Here is a 21,891-nt window from a genome sequence, read left to right as displayed (position 1 = left end):
CTGTACGACTGGTCTTTGAATGCACCCCGCTTCAATGGCAGAACGCGGATGAATTTAAAGACATCAAATGAGAATAATCCTTTATAAAAATTCAAATTGACTGACGCAAACGTGAATTCTTCATGTTTTTATTGAAAACAACATAGTGCTGACGCCGTACGACGCCGTACGGCATCGGTTTTTCGCTTTCCAAACAAGGCGTGCGCGCTCCCGCGGCAGGGGGAACAAAATCTCACGGGGGAACCAAATCGAGCACAACACCTACAAGCGTTGACTAAAGACAACATGAATTACGGGACGCCTGACGAGCACAAAAGCGATCGAGCATCAGGGAGGCGCTCGAGATCGCCTAAAAAAAGGGGGGAACGATAAGACTTCTTCCAGTTCTTGGAGATGCAGGCTCGCGGCATTTCGTGCCAACTACTGCCACCGCGTGGACGGAAAGTCCACTAATGGTGTCACCCGCGGGGTACTCTTTTTATGGCTTATGGCTATGGTCATTTTGGAGCGCTGAGGGATCCAAAACCGGCGCAAATCAACCTAGAAAGCTGTGATTTGGACAATTTTAACCGCTGGGAAGGTTGTTGTTTTTTTTAGCTACTTTATTCTCATTCTGTGGCGTTTGACCCTTTGCTGGGTCTTGACCGTTCAGATGAAATCAGTTTTTGATGACAATGGCTGTACCGGGACCATGAAGTGTCACCGGGGCGTGAGGACCTTGAGGACTAAGCACATTTCTTCAGTGAGGGATCAAGGGGCTGCCTGCGTTTTTTTTTTCTCCCTGTTACGTGTTCCAACGCACCTTTCATTTTCATTCTGTTTGTCTTTGCCTTCCTTTCTACTATTTTTCCTGCTTGTTCTGAACAAGGGTGGATGCTTCTTGCTCTGCTCCTGCACCCATGTGTCGCCCTTTATGCCAGAAAAGTCTCTGTCACAAATCAACAGTTGGCATCCCCTGAGATGTTTGCCACCAATAAGTGGACCTTTTTGGAGCTTCGGCTGGGAATCAGCGAGATGGCTGAATGGACAGATGAAAGGAAGGATGCGGGAGCACAGCAGTCTGTCTGTAACTTTGCACGTGATGGCAGCAGACCCCGCCCCATCCCCATTTAGCGTAAGCCCTCTTATGGGCTCAGCTAATTGGCTTAGGAGCCGGCGTGGGCCACTTCGCGCCTGGAGCGAAGCTGGTGAAGCCGCGCCAAGACTTTGCGCCTCATCACTTACACGCTGCGGCCGCGCACAATGGGTGCCCCCCCAGTCCCCCGTGGCCTGGCCTGATGGATGCGGAGGCTGACCTAGTGTAGCGGCAAAACCCAAGCGCCAAGCTTTGTCCACTGTGTGCTCAAGATGCCCTTCATGCCGGTCAAGTTCAACCTGCAGAAGCGGGTCAAGCTGGCCCAGGGACTGTGGATCCTCTACTGGGCATCGGTCCTGGCCAGTGTCCTCCTCTTCGGCCTGGGTGTCTTCTTTAAGGTGGAGCTGCGCAAGAGAAGCGAGCTGATGGACGAGAACGAGAGCCACCTGGTGCCCAACCTGCTGATCCTGGCCGGGTTGCTGGCCTGCGCCCTCAACAGCTTCGGGGCCAAAGTCTGCCACGACTCGCTGGACCCGCTAAAGTTCTCCAAGTGGAAGCCCATGCTGAGAAAGTTCCTGCTGCTGTGCTGCGTCTTTAACATTTTGATGCTGCTGCTGGCGCTGCTCTCTTTCCTCATGCAGTTTGCTGTCTACCTGACGCTGTCGCAAGGCCTCAAGAATAGCATTCGCTTCTACAAGGACACCGACACACCAGGGCGCTGCTTCATGAAGCGCACGCTGGACTTGACGCAGATTGAGTTTCGTTGCTGCGGCAACATCAACTTTAGGGACTGGTTCGAGGTACAGTGGATCAGCAACCGCTACCTGGACATGAGCAACGGCGAAGTCAAAGAGTGAGTGCCGAAACCGCACGTCGGTTGGCGCCATGATTTTGTGTTTTGGAGCCAGTCGCTAAATAGCCTATGGGGAACAGGTAGGTTTAAGAGCTAATGATAATGAGGTCGGAAGAGGATGAAGGTGGATTAAAAGGTGAGAGTGCTCCTAAATCTTTAATCTGCCACCATGTGATCTTTTCTGACATGAAAAGGTCAGTGACGTGGCAGCGCGGTCTTGCACGCTTCAGGCCCCGTGTCCGCTTTCATGTCAGCGGCTTCTGTCGTGACTGCCTTCGTAGCCTATCTGAAACCAGATTGCTTTTTCTCTTGGACGGCCATGTCTCAACTCTTGTATCCAATCTCCATCCGGCTTTTTACATATTTGAGCTTGAGCCGTCCGCTGCGGACCAGCTGTGGCTGCCAATCTTGCCACTCGACAATGCTCCTGGGGGCCGGCTAGCCAGGCGCTTCAGGAGAGCTGGCATCCACTCCACGGCCAGGCACCACAGGGAAGCACCACGGGTGGGCTCCACGGGCGGGCTACACGTGCCGCTGAATGTCTCACCGTCTTGTGTCACACTGTCACAAGTATGGATAGAATGCGTTCCTCCATGGGCAGACGCAATGCCATAAATGTGGTGCTGTCAGGCAAAACCACCACTTGTCAGGCTACCGCCCAAAATTTTGGAGACATTAACACTGTTTATTGTCAAAGTCAGCAAGCCAATTTCAGATAGCTTAGTTATGTGTCAAATTAACACGTGCCAGGTGCGAAACCAATCATACTGATTTGCACAAACAAATACGGACGATAGAGTTTTGTCCACTCTACCTTCTATACAAGAACCACACGTGAGACAGTTTGGCCATTTTACGCTTGCAAGCGGCGAAAGCCATCAGCACCCCGTGTGGTACAGAGGTGCTTGAAAGCAGTCGGTCCTTCGCTTCTTGCAAGAAAATATTTATTGAGAGAAAGCATGGTGGGGGATCACCTCTGCAAACTGGTTAATCAGTGCAGAGGGCTTAGCTCTTTGTTTTACAAGGTTGTGGAAACAGATACAAGTGGAGATAACTAATTAAGCAAGAATGTTTCCACATCATTTGAAAAGTTTCAACAACTGTGTCAAGGAAAAGTGGAAGGTTTTGTGTGATTTCAACATAGTCACACGATCACAATAATTTGTCAACCCTAACAACGAACTTTGGACTTTTTGGTATCCAGTTGGCGGGAAACACGTGAGCTAGCTTTTTGTCCACTGAGAAGCCACAAGGTTACCAAAGATGGCTGGTGGCACAGCAAAGCACTCAGACATGGGCATGAAGATGCCACAAAATGGTGCCCAAGACCTACGTGTATGACCTAAGATGAAAAGTGGCAAATAGGCGAGAGGGTGTAGGTCCCCACAAAACATGTTCAACTGACAGCGGACATGTGCCTTTGCCTTGCAGTCGCGTCCTGAGCAACGTGGACGGAAAGTTCCTGATGGACAGTGTCCCGTTCAGCTGCTGTAATCCGGGATCGCCTCGACCTTGCATCCAGCACCACTTGACCAACAACTCGGCCCACTACGACTACGACCACCGCACCGAGGAGCTCAACATCTGGACACGGGGCTGCCGCGAGGCTCTCTTCTCCTATTTCAGTGGCCTGATGACTGGTGTTGGCGTGCTCGTCAGCGTCTTCGTTCTGCTGCAGGTGAGCCTGACCTTCGCACTCCCGATTTGGCTGCTCCGGCTTCTTACCCGGACGCATGTACGCACGCAGCACCTCAGTCAAAATGGGTGACCGACTGACCAACCAGTCGAGAGACATGTCCTTAGGAAAATGTTCAAGTGTATCAAAACACGCTCGCTGAGGATCAGGGACTATTCTGGAAGCTTTAATCCTCCTTCCCATGTCCAGATCAGGCTTCCTGACTCAAGGCGCCGCAAACAACAAGCCGCACCATTACTGACTGGAGAGCAGATAAAATTAGCAATACAATACAATTCTTTCAAAACCTCATTGTTTGTGTGTGTGTGCGTCTGCGTGCGCGCGTGTGTGTGTGCATGCGTGCGTTTGTGTGTGCGTGCGTGTGCACGTGGTGTAGTGTGCTGTTATGGCAGGATTGAAGTACCTAAGCACGGCTTTGGAGACCATGAGTGACCCTGAGAACCCGGAGTGTGATAGCGAAGGTTGGCTGCTGGAGAAGAGCGTCAAAGAGACGCTGGGGGAGATGCTGGCCAAAATCAAGATGCTGGGCAAGTCTAACCACGTCCAGGAGGGTGACGAGGCAGCCAACGCCTGAGACCCACACACGTGCCCGCCCTCCCGCTTCCTCACAAAACCACCCTGTAAATAAAAACCTCACAGACACGGTGCCACCAACATCACTTCATTTTTTAGATTAGCATGTAATCGTGTTTTTTCACTTTTATACTCACTCACTCACTCACTCACTCGCTCGCTCGCTCGCTCGCTCACTCACTCACTCACTCACTCACTCACTCACAAACAATGGGTGAACATAAAATCATATTCAGTTCTTATTACGGCTGACGTGGAACTTTTTTTTACTTTTGCAGCACACAAAAACACACGCACACACGCGCGCGCACACACACACACGTACTGCAGATTATTGTGTAGATGTTTTCAAGTTTCAAGTCATCCTTTGTTTCTACTAATATTTGTGGTGTTTTGTCTTGCAGAGATTTTAGTCCTCAAATGTATAAAGAGAGTATGATTGACATGCAAGTGTCTCACTTATTTTTGGTCTCCTCAGCGGCATGTATGTGCAATACAAGTTCCCCCCGCTCCCACATCATGCTAAATCAACTTTTTGTAGCTTTTAGCCCTGTTCAAATGCTAATTCCTTACCAAAATCACCCCTAGTGTTGTTTTCTCCCACCTTGAAGTATTCCTGCTCGTTCCTCCTCTCGAAGCGGCAGCCCCACCTGAGCCAAGGAAACGGCCGACCCGGCACCTCCGTAGCGCCCCTGCAGACTAAACGCAAAGCGTTTTGACCAGTGGTTTTTAACTTCATTGGAGTTACCGAACCGCACCAGTTTCATATGCGCATTTACCGAACCCCTCTTTAGTGAAAAATAAAATTATTTTTTTACAAATTCAAGACAGATGTTTTTTTACTGGTGCATAAAAGGAGCCTAGCATGAAATCACCTTGTTCAAAGAACAAAACCAACACAATTCATGAACTCACAACAAATTACAAACCTGCAAATCAGTGACTTCTGATGCCTTTGTGAGACCAGTTCAGGTATGCGTCATCACGAATTTACACAATAAATCAGGTATGTTCGGACCTCCGCAGGGGAGGCACTGCAGAACCCTTGAGACCAACTCACCGAACCCCTTGAGTTCGATCGAACCCAGGTTAAGAACCACTGGTTTAGACAGAGCATTATATCAATTATAAAGTGTTGCCGATACCCCCTGCGATGTGAGTTTTTTACCCCAGTAATTTTGAAAAGTCCTACTAAATGAGCGGTCTTTGAACGCACCTCCGTCGAACGAACAACTGAGGCGGGGCTTTAGTCAAACACAGATATAGTATATCGTATACCGCGTTTGCTGGTGTATTGGTCGACATTTTTCGTTCCAAAATCGATCGAAAAAAATCGACCTCTACTTATACACCGAGTCATAAAATTTAACTTCGTATTCATCGCTTCAAATGTGATGGTAACCAAGGCCGTTTCTCATGCAACTCATTGTGCGTTGCACTTAGAAAATTTGAACCGGGCGGCGTGCGCGAGTGCGCGGCCCGCTGGAAGTCGAATGAGGCTCTGCGATCTCCTCCGCGGTGCTTATAAACAGCCGATCCGCTCGGCGGGGGCTATTTTCGGCCACTTGGCGCGTGCGCACAGCCTCCCGGATGTGCCGGGCGGGTGCGCGAGCTCGCCGGCCGCTGGAAGTCGAATGAGGCTCCGCGATCTCCTCCGCGGTGCTTATAAACAGCCGATCCGCTGGGGGGGGGGGGGGCGGGGGGGTTCTATTTTCGGCCACTTGGCGCGTGCGCACGGCCTCCCGGATGTGCCGGGCGGGTGCGCGAGCTCGCCGGCCGATGGAAGTCGAATGAGGCTCCGCAATCTCCGCGGTGCTTATAAAGTGCCGATCCGCTCGGCTTGGAGCTATTTCCGGCCTCCCGTTGGTGCCGGGCGGCGTGCATGAGCTCGCCAGCCGCTGGAAGTCGAATGAGGCTCCGCGATCTCCTCCGCGGTGCTTATGAACAGCCGCATGCCCACGGCCTCCCGGAATTTGAACACATTTCGTTAATAAATTTCGCATATTGAATTTTGAAGTTTAATATAATGCAACAATTGAGCTCGACTTATACAAAGGATATATCATAAAATCGTAAATTTCCGTCGAATTTTAGGGGGTCGACTTATACACTGAGTCAAAAGTCAAAGTCAAAGTCAGCTTTATTGTCAATTTCTCCACATGCCAAAGACCGAAATTACGTTCCCCCCGATCCCACGGTGACAAGACATGGCTCACAACAGCGTGCTGAATAAGTAATGAATAAATAACACAATAAATAAATAAATAAATAAATAAATAAATAAATAAATAAATAAATAAGAGGAGCAAAAAAGGAGCAAGTGCGCGTACAGCAGATATTCCAGAAAATAGCGCAACAGTGCCACACGCTACGCAGAAGGGGGTAGCGAGTTCAGGGTCCTAACAGCCTTGTGAAAGAAGCTGTTGGCGAGTCTGGTGGTGCGGGAGCGCAGGCTCCTGTACCTCTTCCCAGAGGGCAGAAGGTCAAACAAAGAGTGAGCCGGGTGACTCACATCTCTCGCAATCGAGGTTGCCTTGCGGGCGAGATGGGAAGTGTAAATGTCCTTCAGGGAGGGGAGCGAAGCACCAATAATCTTACCAGCCGTATTCACTATGCGCTGCAGGGCCTTCAAGTTCTGTTCAGTGCAGTTACCACCCCAGACAGCGATGCAACTGGTGAGGACGCTCTCAACGGTGCCACGGTAGAATGTAGACAGGACTGCCTGAGGAGCACATGCACGCCTGAGCTTCCGCAGGAAGTACAGGCGTCACTGAGCTTTCTTTGCCAGTGACGAGGTGTTTGCGGACCAGGAGAGGTCCTCACTGATGTGCACCCCCAGGAACTTGGTGCAGCTCACCCTCTCCACCACAGCACCTTCGATGATCAGCGGCAGGTGTTTTGTGTGACCCTTCCGGAAGTCAACAACAATTTCCTTGGTCTTGTCGACTTTCAGCAGGAGGTTGTTGTCCCTGCACCACGTGGTCAGAAGGTCAACTTCCGACCTGTACCGAGTCTCGTCGCCCTTCGTGATGAGACCCACCAGAGTCGTGTCGTCAGCAAACTTCACTATGCGGTTGTCGCTGTAGGTCGCAGTGCAATCATGCGTCAGCAGGGTGAAGAGCAATGGACTGAGCACGCAGCCCTGGGGGGCCCCCGTGCTCAGCGTGATGCTGGCGGAGATTTTGTCGCCAACACGCACCACCTGAGGCCTCTGACAGAGGAAGTCCAGTAGCCAGTTGCAGAGGGAGGTACTGAGGCCCAGCTCGTCGAGTTTGCAGATGAGTCGCTGCGGCACAATGGTGTTGAAGGCAGAGCTGAAGTCCACAAACAGCAACCTCACATAAGAGTATTTTCTCTCCAGGTGTGTGAGGGCCGAGTGGAGGGCAGAGCAGATGGCATCCTCAGAGGACCGCTTGGCACGGTACGCAAACTGGAAAGGGTCAATGGCGGGGGGGAGAACGGATTTGATGTGCTCCATGACAAGCCGCTCAAAGCACTTCATTCAAGATTCAAGATTCAAGAGATTCAAGAGTTTTTTATTCGCCATGTTTGAGCGTGCCAAACAAGGAATTTGACTTCGGTAAATCACAGCCTCTGTTCAACATTTAGGTGACTAACAACAACACTCAGGACATGTGAAGAACGAAATATATTCTCAAACACCCCCTGATCTTAAACTCCCAAGAGGGCAAGGAAAAACTCAAAACTCCAGCTAGGGGAAATGAGAAACCTTGAGAAGAGACCACAGATGGGAGGGTCCCTCTTCTAGGATGACCAGGCTGCAATGGGTGCAGAGAGGACACATAGTACAAACAGTGTAGACAAAAAAAGGTGTGGCAAGCGGGATGTTATTGCACAGTAATGACTCTGAGACTCTAAGAGTGGTGTGAGTTCTTCAGAGCGACAGCCTGGGGGAAGAAGCTGTCTCTGTGTCTGCTGGTTTTAGTGTACAGAGCTCTATAACGGCGTCCGGAGGGGAGTAGTTCAAACAGGCTGCAACCTGGGTGCGAAGGGTCTGTTGAGATGTTACTTGCACGTTTCCTGGTCCTGGACAGGTACAAGTCTTGGATAGATGGGAGGTTGATTCCAATTATCTTTTCTGCAGTCCTTATTATCCGTTGCAGTCTGTGCTTGTCTTGTTTGGAGGCCGATCCAAACCAGACAGTGATGGAGGTGCAGAGGACAGACTGGATGATGGCAGTGTAGAAGGTCTTCAGCAGCTCCCGTGGCAGGTTGAACTTCTTGAGCTGTCTCAGGAAGTACAGCCTCTGCTGGGCCTTCTTTCGGACAGAGTCATGATGATAGGCGTCAGTGCCACGGGGCGGTAGTCATTGAAGCAGGACGGTGCAGGTTTCTTCGGCACAGGAACGATGGTGGCAGCCTTGAAACACGAGGGGACGATGGCCTGCTGCAGGGAAACGTTAAAGATGTCCGTGAAGACACCCGGCAGCTCCCCAGCGCAGTCCTTCAGCGCTCGACCCGGGATGTTGTCAGGGCCCGCCGCCTTACGGGTGTCAATAGCGGCAAGCGCCCTCCTCACACCGTCGGCAGAGAGGCGCAGGGGCTGCTCGTGTGGGGGGGGAGTGTTCTTCAGCGGGCAAGTACTGTTCTGGGCGTCGAAGCGAGCAAAGAAGCGGTTCAGATCGTTCAGCAGACGGACGTCGCCCTCACAGCTCCTCGGCGCGGGCTTGTAGTCCGTGATGGTCTGAATGCCCCGCCAAAGGCTACGTGCGTCCTTGCTGTCCTTGAAGTGGGTGGAGACCTTGCACGAGAACGCCTTCTTCGCTTCTTTGATGCCTCGGGACAGGTCGACCCTCGCTGTCCTCAAGCCAGCCTCATCCCCCGCTCTGAAAGCCTTGTCCCTGGCCCTCAGCAGTCTGAGGACAGCCCCTGTCAGCCATGGCTTCCAGTTCGCTCGAGTGACGACGGATTTCGAGCAAGTCACATCATCGATGCACTTCGTGATGTAAGAGGTAACAGAGTCAGTATACTCCTCTATGTCCGTCCGATCGTTGAAGGTGGCTGCCTGCTTAAACAAGTCCCAGTCAGTGGTGTCAAAGCAGTCACGAAGTGCATCGGAGGCACCCTCAGGCCACACCTGAACCCGCCTCCGAACCGGCCTGGATGCCTTCACCAATTGTCTGTATGCGGGCAAAATACACCGGCAAATACGGTACTATAACAACAGCAAATCATGCCTTTGATATCAATGATTCATTAACCGTAAATCATATTTTATGACATTATACACTTTGATATTTAAACTGTTTGATGTGTAAGCCATCAATCAACCTTTTGACAGCTTGACCTTTGACCCCATCAATCAATTTTGTCATTAAGTGTATATATCTCTCTCTTGTGTCTGTCACGTCGCGTCCCCAACTGCTCCACTATGTGTCTGTTGTCTTGGTTTCTGTCTGTGTGCTCGCCCCTCCCCTCCTGTGTGCCCATGATCAGTGTGATTGTTCCCACCTGCCTCTCGTTACCTGTCGTGTATAAAAGTCCTGTCTCCCCCTCAGTCCCTGTCGGATCATTGGTTTTGGTTGCTGTCGTGTCGTCTTCATGTCCTTTTGGTTCCTGTCGGTGTCAAGAATGTTTTCGTTGGGAAGTCATTTTGTTTTGCTAAGTCATGTCAGTTTACCGAGTCTGTATTTTGAGTTCCGCCAATAAACCCTGGTCCAAGCTGCACTTGGTCGTCCTGCTCCATGCTCCACCCGACCGTGACAGTGTCTATGCAAAGGACAAGGAAAGGTGATTTTGATAATCTGGGTAGATGATTTGATCATTTCAGCCAGTAATGAGAAAACAATGAAAGATGTCAAAATGATGCTTTCAGGAAAATTCAAGATGAAAGATCTAGGTCAGCTTAAGCATTTTATGGGTATCGATTTCAAAATATCTGATGAATGCCTCATATATTTAACATGTACACGTCCAGACTTATGCTTTGTGGTAAGCAAATTATCACAGTACTTTTGTGAGCCAACAGAGGAATAGTGGATAACTGTGAAACACATTGTCAGATACCTCAGAGGAACTACAAACAAAGAGTTGTGTTTCAGGAAAAATGAGAATTTAGGCCAAGTGGCCTATAGTGATTCAGACTGGGCAGCTGATGTTTACTTTATTGTTTAGCACATATTATTATAGCAATAACAGTGCAAAGGAGGGAGACGAAGCCTAGGGCTTGTAAGAAGCTCCACTCCTGTTATATATACAAACAAAGTGCAGAACAAACAAAGTGCTTTGCAGTCAAATGTCATTCAAGTGTTTAAGAAAAGTAAAAAAAAAAAAAAAATATATATATATATATATATAAGTAAATAAACAAAAGCATAACAAGCTAAATATTAATTTGTCATATTTATATATGCATATATACGAGTGTGTATGTATACATACATAAACAGATACACGATACAAAAATAAGAAACAAGCGAAACAAAATGGACACTTATCGATGTTGAAGCAATCAAAAAGACACCAGATAGGAATAGCTAAAAGTGAACAGAAGAACTGTAAACAGAAAATAACAAAACAAAACAAGGAAGAATCTGAGTCAAAATTGTGGTTTAAGTTGATGATCATAGTATGGATCAGCTGAGTGCGGTGGAGTAATTATGGACTGGTAGGATCATGAGCGGAGAAGGTGGTGTTTCAGGTGCTTTGTAAAAGCAGCCTGTGCAGATATGGATCGGATATGGATTGGTAGCTTATTCCAGAGTGAGGGCCCTCTAAAGTGGATATTATATTGATGGCGTGATGTTCGACAGAAAGGTGGGTGAAGAATGAAAGTCTGATGCAAATGTGAATAAATTATGAAAAGTGGCTGGAAGACAGTGTTTCCTATATATGTATTTATGGATGAGTAGACAGGTTTGATGAATGTTTACTTTATCAATTGGCAGTAATGAATAATTTCTAAACAGTGGTGCCAATGGTTCATATCTATTTGAAAAAGAGATTATTCTTAGGAACTTCTTTTGTAAAATGAGTAATTTGTTGAGGTATGTTGGATATGTGGCTGCCCAGATTATGTTGCAGTAATTGAGTAAAGGAAACAGGAAACTATAATACAGAGTGAGATGAGCAGAAGGATGAACCAAGGGACAAACTTTTCGTAAAATACCTAGCATTTTCATAGATCTTTTGCAAACCAAATCAATGTGTTGGAACCAATTTAAGTGTTCGTCTACTATAACTCCTAGGAATTTTGTGCTAGTAACTTGATGGATTTCGTTATTGTTTATGTAAATTTTGGTCTGTTCTTTGGGGTAAGATTTGTTTATATTGCAGAAGATCATGAAGTTACATTTTTTTTATATTGAGTGTCAACTTATTTGTTTTGAACCATTTTGTAATAGCGTACAACTCAGCATTCACACTTGCAATGAGGGAATTAAAATCATCGTGGGTGGCAATGAGGTTGGTATCGTCCGCAAATAACAAAGGGAGAAAATTTGAACAAGACATGGAAAAATCATTTATGTACACCAAAAATAATAGAGGACCCAATATTGAGCCCTGCGGGACCCCAAATAGTATTTTAGATCTGTTGGAAAAACAACCATTTAAATATACATATTGTTCTCTGTTGGCAAGATAGTTTGTGAACCATTTCAGGGCAGAATCGTTCACTCCATATCTCTCTAGCTTAGCGATCGACAGTATCAAATGCTTTAGCTGGATCTAGAAAGACGCCAAGAGCGAATTTCTTATTGTCAAGAGCTGTTGAGATATGGTTGACAAGCTGAAGCAGTGCATGCTCAGTGGAAAACCTTTTGCGGAAACCATATTGATGCTTGTAGAGAATATTATTTGTTTCTAGGTGCTTTGCCAATCTTGAATAAACCAATTTTTCTAGAATCTTGGAGAAGCATGGAAGAATGGATATAGGCCGAAAATTACCATATTCATTTGTCTCGCCAGCTTTAAAAATAGGAATGACTTTAGCAATTTTTAGTTCTTGGGGTACAATGCCAAATTTGAAAGATAAGGAGAAAATGTGTGTTAGTGGGATTATTATTGAAAGGATGATTTTCTTAATAAGTAAGCTTCTGATCTCGTCATGGCCAGGGGCTGAGTTTTTCAAGCTCATGACAATGCTGTAAACTTCCTCAACACTAGGAGGGTCAAGAATGGAGAGTGAAGGAAACTGCCCTTTAATTAGGCAACAGGGGCTTGTATCAGAGGTTGAGAAGCTAGATGCCAAGGTAGCGCCAACATTTACGAATAAATCATTGAAACCATTAGAAATATCTACTGGGTTTGAATGGGCTCCATTTTTCCCCAGCATCTCATTTGGGGTAGATGTTTTAGATTTTTTGCGATGTAATAAATGGTTGATAAGATTCCATGTTGTTTTGATGTCACCAGAGGCTTGAGTAAATTTATCAGCATAGTAAGTTTGTTTGGTTTTCCTTAGTAATACTGTAAATTTATTTTTATATTTCTTTTATAGGGGTGGGATTTACAATAGATTTTCTATAAAATTTATTTTTTTTACGTGAAGATTTTTTTAGTTCATCCATTATCCATGGTTTCCCTTTGGAGTTATTTTTACGATTAGAAATTAAAGTAAATGAGGACGCTAATGCATATGTGAGTATTGTTACAAAGGAGTGATAGGCTTTGTTGACATCTTGCAACAGGATAACCTCATCCCATGACACAGAGCTGATGATAGATATAAAAGATACCATGTTTTTCTCGGTAAATTTGCGGAATTTCATTTGATCACCAGTATGACCTTTGATTTTTGGACCACTATCATTGTGGATGAAATTGAAGACAGGAAGATGATCAGATACATCACAGATCAACAGGCCAGATGTTATTTTGTAGTCTAGAAAATTAAATAAAATGTTGTCAATGAGAGTGGCCGTTGAGCTTGTGATCCTGGAGGGTTTGTTAATCAGAGGGAAAAAGTTACTGGAGTATAATGTATTAAGGAAGTCTGCTGTATGTGACTGCTTAGTTTCAAGCAAATTGATATTATAGTCACCAAGTAGAACACACAATTTGTTTTCTTTGTTTATGATTTCTAGAGTGGAGTCGAGGGCTTCATTGAAAGTGATTTTATCAGAGTCTGGTGGTCTATTTATACATCCAATTATCACATTTTTGTTGTTTATAAGTGAGCAAGATGAAAGTTCTTGTTGGGTCTAAATACGATTAGACACTTGCTGGAATGAAGAGGAGAAGACATCCAGAACAGGTTTACTCGCGAGGAGAACGATAGAGAAAGCAATCTCAGTTACAACCTCCATCAGTTCTGAGTCCTTACTCCACGTGCCCCTCTTTTTAATGTTATGGTTGCCCTGGTTACAGAGGCGTTGCTACACTAAAGGGAGGGGGGATTGTGTCTGTAGCAACGCTGATTAGCAAAAGAATGTAGTGTGGTGTCAATTAGCACTTCGCTGTTGGCTCGTGACCCCCCGCAGAGGCCGTCCCCAGCTGTCTTCCTTCACAGTTGGCTGACTCGTCCTCGACCGGGGTCAAATACCCTGAAGCACGTCGATTGCCGCTTTGCTGTGGAACAAATGCAACTAGACCTTTGCTAACTTTATCTACTTGGTAATTAACACACAATAGTAATAAGTAACTTGTCCTAAACATTTCAACACACATTAAGCAAACGTGAGGTAACCGGTATGCAGTTCCTTAAACAAACATTGAGTAAATATGGGATAACTTTTATGCAACTACTTCTAACTGTATGTAACCTTTAACAAAGAAAAACAGGTCTGATAAACTACAATCTATGAACCAAACCTATATCTAAATAAAAAGGAATGAAGTTCCTGTGAATCAAACAAAGAACATGTCACCTATGCAAATAAGCCCTGCTCATTGTCAGTGAAGGCCTCTTACGGGAACGAAAACACACAGACAACATAAGGACAGGAAGGATACAAATGGCTGACAGGGATCAAAAGACATCCCTATCACATAAAAGGAAGAACCTAGATAAAAGGAAAAGATAAACTCGTAAAGGCGAGGCCTCCAGGTCTGGCAGGCCAAAGCTTCACTTAATATTATTCCAACAGTTCTATAAACACAGATTCGGCTACAGTCATATCAAAGTTAACACTTAGATCCTTTCTGGGAGAGAAATTGAAATTATCAATCACATACAGTGAGACTCCTCCACCTTGCTTTTTTGGTCTACATGAGTGTATAGGAGTGTAGTGAGAGAGAGGGTAGCTAGATGTATTATCAACCATCCAGGTTTCAGTAAGAGCTATTACTGAAAAGGAATGTGTTAAGGTTGATAAATAGGTTTGCAGACCATCATGATTTTTAGAGATACTCCGTACATTAAAGTGGACAGTGGAGAATACATTTGTTTGGCAGTGGCCAGGAGGAGTATTGCACAGTTTGTTAAACATATCTTCAGAAAAATATTCACATGACAATTCAACAGATTTTAGGGAAGTGTAATTAGTATCTGGGTTCAAGAAGGACTCATAAATACCAGCAGTAACATTCTCTAGGTCAAATTAATTAAATAATAAAGAGTCTAGGTTCGGTGGGACAGAAATTCCTGCATTATTGAGAGTGTCACTGGATGGCATGAAGGGTGTAAGGGGACGGTCTACCTGAGTTGGATGTCCTCCCCGCCAGTTTCTGTTTGCCATGTTGTGCTCCGCTGTAATCCACCATTCTCGTCAGGAGGGTCCAATAGGTACCAGTTTATGGTCATCAGTTCAGCCATTGTAGATGTTAGAAAAATTGTATGTATATGTTATCATGCGTTTTCTAATGAGTACTTATTCATAATGTTACTGCTCAGTATGCTTGCTGCTTTGCCTTGCTTATTCTTATCTTGTGCAACAGAACAGAAGGATTACGGCTGGGTCAGGGGCGAGATGACGGTTGTGTCAAACAAGATACTGCTGACATCTCAGCGTCCACCAGAACAGATCGTGAAAACAACACGTCAAACGATGCGTCATGAACCTTCTGATCTTCCTTAAAGAACGTCACTTTCTCTTTTTATCTCTCGGAATCCAAGAGTGTTATTGATTGCTTAAACTGTTTTGCTGATATAGCCATATCTGCACGCAACACTTTGTGCATTACTTTTTGTTTCTTTTCTTACGAGACGAAGCCAGCAATCTTTTTTTCCCCCTCACCCTCAGGGGCTAATCGTCTCCCACTGTGGGTAGGGCATTCCAAATAAAAAGAGTGAGGAGTGTAAACAGATTTTTAGTGTAGTCCGATTGTAGAAAGCAATCTGTGTCTCACTCCTCGCGAGAAAACTCAATATTCTGCCTCACTTGTTTTTTGTCTGATGATCCTTTTCTCTTATTCAGATATTCAGTTAGCACTTTGAACCTGACAGTAGATGTTAGGTTGCACCAGGCCATAGATCTTCAGTTCCTCCAGTTCACTCACAACGAGGGTTTTGACATCTTCTGGTGTTGCTCCGTTTGTTTTAATCCATACTTTGCAGTTTCTGACCCACGTTACGAGAATCTTGTTTTCCTTCTTCAGTTTGCGTGGGTTCCAGGCTATCTCAGCATTCTTCGTAGTGAGGTGTTCATTTAGGTAAACACCCGTTCCTTTTAGTTTCCTCCCTTGCTTCAAAAGATCCACTTTATATTTCCTATTGACGAACCGAATGATAATTTTCGGAGCATCTTTTGGTCGTTTTCGGTTTCTTGGGAGTGTGTGACAAGCGGCAATGTTTCCTTTCTGGAGTTCCATATGCTTACTCTCGAAAAACTGTACTACCTGATTTTCAAGCGTTGACAGTTTGTCCGATGGAGAGTCATCTGTCGAGGGATCCGGAGGACCCGCCACCCTGGCATAGGAGCGGTGTGTTGTTTTAAGACCAGTGATTATGAGGTCTTCTTGTCGGGAGTACTGCTCCAGTGCATCTACTCTCCGTACAAGCGACAGGATTTTCTCATCTTTCTCCTTGGATAATTTCTTAAGCTCCGTTAGTTCAGACGTTAGCTGGAGCAGGGTGGCTTGCTGCTCTAAGAGTGTGGTAAGTCTTGCCGTATCAAGCCTATGGATGATTTGAGTTCATCGTAGCCCTCATTTTTTTTGGGCGGCATGGCGTAAAGTTTGGAAATGAAAAACCAGCTAGCCGCTGCAACTCGCCTACCTCAACCTTGTCTGGAAGGGAGTAACAATGGAAGCCGGATGTCACAGACAGACGCAGCACCACAGGTTACTGAATAAGCCTAAGTAACAACAATGCTTTAGTCTCATGGAAAACTAGGAAACAGCCTACAGTGGTGCTTTCAATATGTGAGGCAGAATACATGGCTCTGGCCTCTACTATGCAGGAGTGCATATAGTATTTAGAACAGCTGTTGAAAAACATTGATGACTACAAATACACACAAACTGTAGTGTATGAGGATAACCAGGGAACAATCGCTTTAGCCAAAAACCCTGTGAACAGACAGAGGTGCAAGCATGGAGACATTAAGTATCATTTTATTAGGTCTATTGTAAACGAAGGAAAAGTGAACCTGTTAGATTGCACTACCGAAGGTATGATTGCAGATGTCATGACCAAACCTGTCACCAAATCAAAACTTAGAAAGTTTGCAAGCATGATGTTTGGCGTTTAAAGGAATGGAAAAAATCCCAATCTGTATTGTATTTTGTGTGTATTCATATCTTTTTTGTTGGAATTTGTGCATGCTGAGTACAAGTGGGGGTGTTAAGATGAACCCTAGTTCATGTTTGTGTACTCAGATGCAGTGATATGTATGACATTGAGGGGGCGCAAGTGTGCCTATGAGAGTTGAAAGAGAAACCTCAAGAGCCTAAAAAGAGAAAAGCTTTTTGTCTCCAACGCACTCTTTCTTCGAGTCACACGCAGTACAACGGCGCGAAGCTCAACAAACGGCGCACACGGTAACTGTGTTTTAAAGAATTACTTTGTGTTGTTGACTTAAGTTGTTGATTGTAGCGTCTATTGTGCAATGTGTGCTTGCAACATGTTTGTGAAGAAGCGGTGATGTATATGTGAAAGTTCTGTTATGTCAAATATTAATTTGTTTCATTTCATTTATCTAGATTTCACGGTGTTTCTTCATGTATGAGAAGATTAAATATTTTCAACGTCAATACGAGGCGTGGATCTTTCGACCGGGAGTAGCTACAGTGGTTGATGTGAAAATTTTGCATTTTATAGATAAAATCGCCCCTGAAAACTCAGCTTTTAAAAAAAAAAAAATACTTTTGGCGTTTTATGGACACATCCCTGCGAGCATTAATAGACATCTATTAGACGTCTATATGCTACCCAGACGTCTCGGCTAAAACACGTCTAAAAATGGTCTAAAAGTGTAAAAAAATAGACGTCTATAGCATAAACGTCTATTAGACGTCTATACTATAGATGCCTACGGGATAGATGTCTATTAGACATCTATTAGACGTCTATATGTGAAAGTGTTTTTAGACATCTACAAGATATACGTCTATTAGACGTCTATTAGACGTCTACATGTGAAGGTTTATTAGACGTCTACGGGATAGACGTCTATTAGACGTCCATTAGATGTCTATATGGGAAAGTTTTAGCCGTTTACGGGATAGACGTCTATTAGACGTCTATATGTGAACGTTTTTTTAGACGTTTATTGAGTAGACGTTCAAATGATGGCTAATAGCTAATAGCGACCTTCAGAAACTCTAAGAATAAAGACAAATAGAAATAAAATACTCACTTCAATTATTGCAGCTATGACCTCTTTTTAAATGACTAATTTTAATAAAAATTCCTACTTTTCCCTGTCATGGGCATTTCACACTCACTTCCTAGCTGTTGAAGAATGAAGCAAATGTTAGTTGCAAGATTCAAATGAACCATTCGCCAATGTTAAACTTTGCCCTGTTTGAAAAAAAATAATGCCATTCTGTCTGCCTTTGAATGTGGTGCAATTTAATTTGGCTGTTGTACATATCCAATCATGTTATTTTAAAATAGTACTGATAAAATTGCTTGTTATCCAAATGATGAAATTGTACTGGGTTTTATTTTGCACTTTGACATCCGCCCCGGTTTGTGAAAGTCAAGGCAATGACATGTCATAAATCCAAGTTCCATATTTGTTAGGGTTGACAAATTATCTTGATCGTATGATTATGTTGGAATGTAGACTAGAATTATTAACTTTGTTTAAACCTTTTACCTTTCCTTGACTCTGAAAATTTTAACCATTCAGTTGTTGAAACGCTCCAAATGGTGTGGAAACATTCTTGCTTAGTTAGTCATCTAAAATGCTCCACTAATTTCTGTTTTTCACAACCTTGTAATACAATGAGCTGGGACCCTCCACACTGATTAACCAGTTACTGAGGTGACCACCAAACATGTCCAATGTCACCCCCACCCTGCTTGTTCTCAATAAATATGCTCTTGCAAGAGACCAAAGGCAGACTTTGTTCGAACATCGCTTTATGTACAGTGACGAACAATTTCTCCACTTGCAAGTGCTCAAAGGGCATACTGTCTCCCGTGTGGTTCTTGCAAATAAGTTAGACTGAGCACCACTCTAACATTTTGGTGCCGTGAGCTGGATCCCAACATACCCACTCCTCACCGACAGAGGATGACGTGCTGCATTCCGTCGACGGGCCAGCGTCCATTAGCCAGACCTGGTGAAGAAAGACCTGGGAAAGAAATTCTTCGCTGGGCCAGCATCTTAGGTCTGCCTTCGTCTGACAGCGGTGGATTGACGGGATCTGGAAATGCAATGAACCAGGGGACAAGTAAGTAAAAGCCGAGTTACTTAGCCCATGTAAGCATAATGGCGGCTACAGAAGTGGAGGCGATGTCGTCTGACGAATCTCCCTCAGATGATTTTTCACCTTCTGACGAAAATGAAGAAGAGTATGATTTCTTTCTCGGGGTACAAGGCTACCAATTTGAACCAGTGAGAAGTACCCCAAGCGACTGAAGCATCACAAAACGAAGGCACGGAAGGTACAGCCGGAGAAAATCAATGGTTATATACTGATATTGTTTTGGGTGTCCAATTTAATAAATTCTAAGAAAGTTGCAAAGAAAATTTCTTTTAATAATATATTCGGCAACATATTTTTTATAGGGTAGAAAACAGTAGGAAAATAAATTTTTAGGACTGGAAAAACCCATGAACGATTATTGTTAGGGTTTTCCAGGTTATCTTTATCGTAGGATTATGTTGGAATGTAACCTGTAATAATTACCCTCGCCTGTCCTGTCTTAACAAAAGTAGTAGAACAAAGTGCTAAGATCTTTTGAACTGATTGACTAGCTGCAGAGGAAGCAATCAAAGTTGTTTTGTTTACACAACATCGTGAAAGACCCCCTGCTGTGCTTTGATCAGCAGGCCAGGGGCTTCGGCCCCATCCTGTCTGCTCTCACGCCCACTCTCAACCCCCACTCTGTTTCTCTCAATAAAAATGCTCCTGCAAGAGGCCTGAGTCAGACTTCATTCTGGAGCGAGTGAACTCTCCACCTGCAGGTGTCTAAAAGAACTTGCCTTTCTCCCGTGTGGTTCTTGCAAAATAAGTTGGAGTGAGCAAATCTCTAACATTTTGGTGCCGAAACCCGGGATCCCTCATACCCATCATCTGGCTGACGGAGGACGAAGCGCTGTACACCGTCGACGGGCCAGCGTCCATTAGCCGGACCTGGTAAAGAAAGACCTGGGAAGGAAATTCTTCGCTGGGCCAGCATCTTAGGTCTGCCTTCGTCTGACAGAGCTGGATTGACGGGACCCGGCAGTGCAACGAACCAGGGGACAAGTAAGTTAAAGGCCTGAAGTTGTGTGATTGTGTTGTTGTGAAACGCGTATAAAAAAAAACAAACAAACAGGTGCACGTGAGATACGGCTTTGGTTTGTCCGAGCTATGAGATTCGGCTTTGGTTTGTCCGAGCCATGAGATACGGCTTTGGTTTGTCCGAGCCATGAGATACAGCTTTGGTTTGTCCGAGCTATGAGATTCGGCTTTGGTTTGTCCGAGCCATGAGATACGGCTTTGGTTTGTCCGAGCCATGAGATACGGCTTTGGTTTATCCGAGCTATGAGATACGGCTTTGGTTTGTCCGAGCTATGAGATACGGCTTTGGTTTGTCCGAGCTATGAGATACGGCTTTGGTTTGTCCGAGCTATGAGGCCTAAAAAACAAAAAAGCGCTGGAGTTTGTGTGATTGAGAGTGTGACTGGTAGGATAAATTGACTAAATAGCAGTTCTAGCATTGATACAGGCTAGTAATTTGTTGAAAGGTCAATTTAAACCTGCATTGAGGATCCTCAAAGAAATAAATAAGTAATAATAGTAATAATAATAATAATAATATTTTTCAGACAAAGAGATTGTAAAACCTAAAACTACTAGAATTAAGATGGGAAATAAAAACGGTAAATCTCTACCTCTTGACGGAGATAAGAAGTACATGGCGAGTAGATTTCTTAATTGTATGCAATATATGCCGAAGTGGAAGAAAAAGTATGGAGTAGAAGGGAAGTTGAGAGTTGAGGTGTGGAAGATAGTAGTTGATGTTTTAGAAGAGAGTGTGGATAGAAAGAAAAATGGACTGAAAAAGAAAAGAAAAGAGAGAGAATTGGATTGTGCTAAAATGTGGTTGAAAACTTCACAAGAAAGAAGAGAACAAATCCAAAAGACAAAAGATAGAAAGTTGAAAAGTGATGAAGCCGCCATTCAATTGAGATTTGAAAAAGAATTCTGGGTACATAGTGGCATCCCATTCAATGATGCAGATGAGAGTTCTTATCAGCAACATCTTAAAATTGCGCTCCTCACTGGTTTCCCCCCTGACTTGGGCAGTTGGGTGAGGAAACACTTGGTGGAAGCGGACACTGCTTGGTTTACAAAAAACATGCAGTGGCCCAGAGACGCTGATAAAGGGATTGAGAAAGGCAAAAGTTCTGATGTATTTCATCTAGATGATGATAATGATCTAAATGAAGATACAACGATCTTCTATCAAAGTTCCCAAAGGGGCAGAGGAAGAGTTAGATACCAACAACGTCGCAAGCCACCATTCAAATCAAAACCCCCATCAGATTCAGACAACTGTTGGAACTGTGGGAGACGAGGACACTTCGCACGAGAGTGTCGTTTTGCAAAACAATATCAATCAAAGGGTGGAGGAAGGAGCAGAGGAAAAGCCAAATTTTTAGCATGACAAGCTTCCTCCTCTTTGACCGCTTATGCTCATACAGAGAAAGAAAGAATAGATGCCCATATGACAACAAAACATGTCATTGTCAGATTATTAGAATTTTTTTTTTAGATTATTAGAAGTCCTGTCCATCCAAGAAGTATGACAATGCTGTTTGTATGCCCAAATTACAAATGACTAGAGCTCAAATTTGTGTTACACTAAAGTTAAAATATGCAAATCAAGTGGTAAAGAAATGCAACTTGCTTCTAGAAGATAAATAAATAAAATTAGAATGTGCTGTCCTCGTGTGCATGGGAGGGACCAGCTCATTCAAGATTCAAGATTCAAGAGTTTTTTATTCGCCATGTTTGAGCGTGCCAAACAAGGAATTTGACTTCGGTAAATCACAGCCTCTGTTCAACATTTAGGTGACTAACAACAACACTCAGGACATGTGAAGAACGCAAGATATTCTCAAACACCCCCTGATCTTAAACTCCCAAGAGGGCAAGGAAAAACTCAAAACTCCAGCTAGGGGAAATGAG

At 44.6% G+C, this 21,891-nt stretch overlaps 1 protein-coding gene and 2 long non-coding RNA genes across 3 annotated transcripts; 2 read left to right on the top strand and 1 right to left on the bottom strand.

Annotated features, from left to right (window-relative positions):
- Positions 1 to 112: 112 nt before the first annotated feature.
- On the bottom strand, positions 113 to 5,847 carry LOC125978147 (uncharacterized). Its single transcript, XR_007484877.2, has 2 exons — positions 5,127 to 5,847; positions 113 to 4,896 (listed from the first exon to the last, which is right to left on the bottom strand). It is a non-coding gene; the product is annotated as an uncharacterized lncRNA (long non-coding RNA).
- On the top strand, positions 1,348 to 4,647 carry prph2b (peripherin 2b (retinal degeneration, slow)). Its single transcript, XM_049735197.2, has 3 exons — positions 1,348 to 1,928; positions 3,360 to 3,606; positions 4,001 to 4,647. The coding sequence occupies exons 1-3, from the start codon at positions 1,348 to 1,350 to the stop codon at positions 4,196 to 4,198; spliced, it is 1,026 nt and encodes a 341-aa protein (XP_049591154.1). The 3' UTR covers positions 4,199 to 4,647.
- Positions 5,848 to 16,918: 11,071 nt separating the features above from the next.
- LOC125978145 (uncharacterized) lies at positions 16,919 to 19,692 on the top strand. Its single transcript, XR_007484875.2, has 2 exons — positions 16,919 to 17,079; positions 17,242 to 19,692. It is a non-coding gene; the product is annotated as an uncharacterized lncRNA (long non-coding RNA).
- Positions 19,693 to 21,891: the final 2,199 nt, after the last annotated feature.

The sequence above is a fragment of the Syngnathus scovelli genome, chromosome 12 (genome assembly GCF_024217435.2).
Source record: "Syngnathus scovelli strain Florida chromosome 12, RoL_Ssco_1.2, whole genome shotgun sequence".
Taxonomy (NCBI): domain Eukaryota; kingdom Metazoa; phylum Chordata; class Actinopteri; order Syngnathiformes; family Syngnathidae; genus Syngnathus; species Syngnathus scovelli.
The sequence above is the reverse complement of the archived record's forward strand: the minus strand, read 5'-3'. Positions and strand labels throughout refer to the sequence as shown.

What these genes read in the sequence shown, in the direction of transcription:
- prph2b (XM_049735197.2), top strand. Translation starts at nt 1,348, where the DNA reads ATGCCCTTCATGCCGGTCAAGTTCAACCTGCAGAAGCGGGTCAAGCTG. An exon ending in AGCAACGGCGAAGTCAAAGA is followed by an intron (nt 1,929 to 3,359) that starts GTGAGTGCCGAA and finishes TTTGCCTTGCAG; the next exon opens with TCGCGTCCTGAGCAACGTGG. An exon ending in GCGTCTTCGTTCTGCTGCAG is followed by an intron (nt 3,607 to 4,000) that starts GTGAGCCTGACC and finishes CACGTGGTGTAG; the next exon opens with TGTGCTGTTATGGCAGGATT.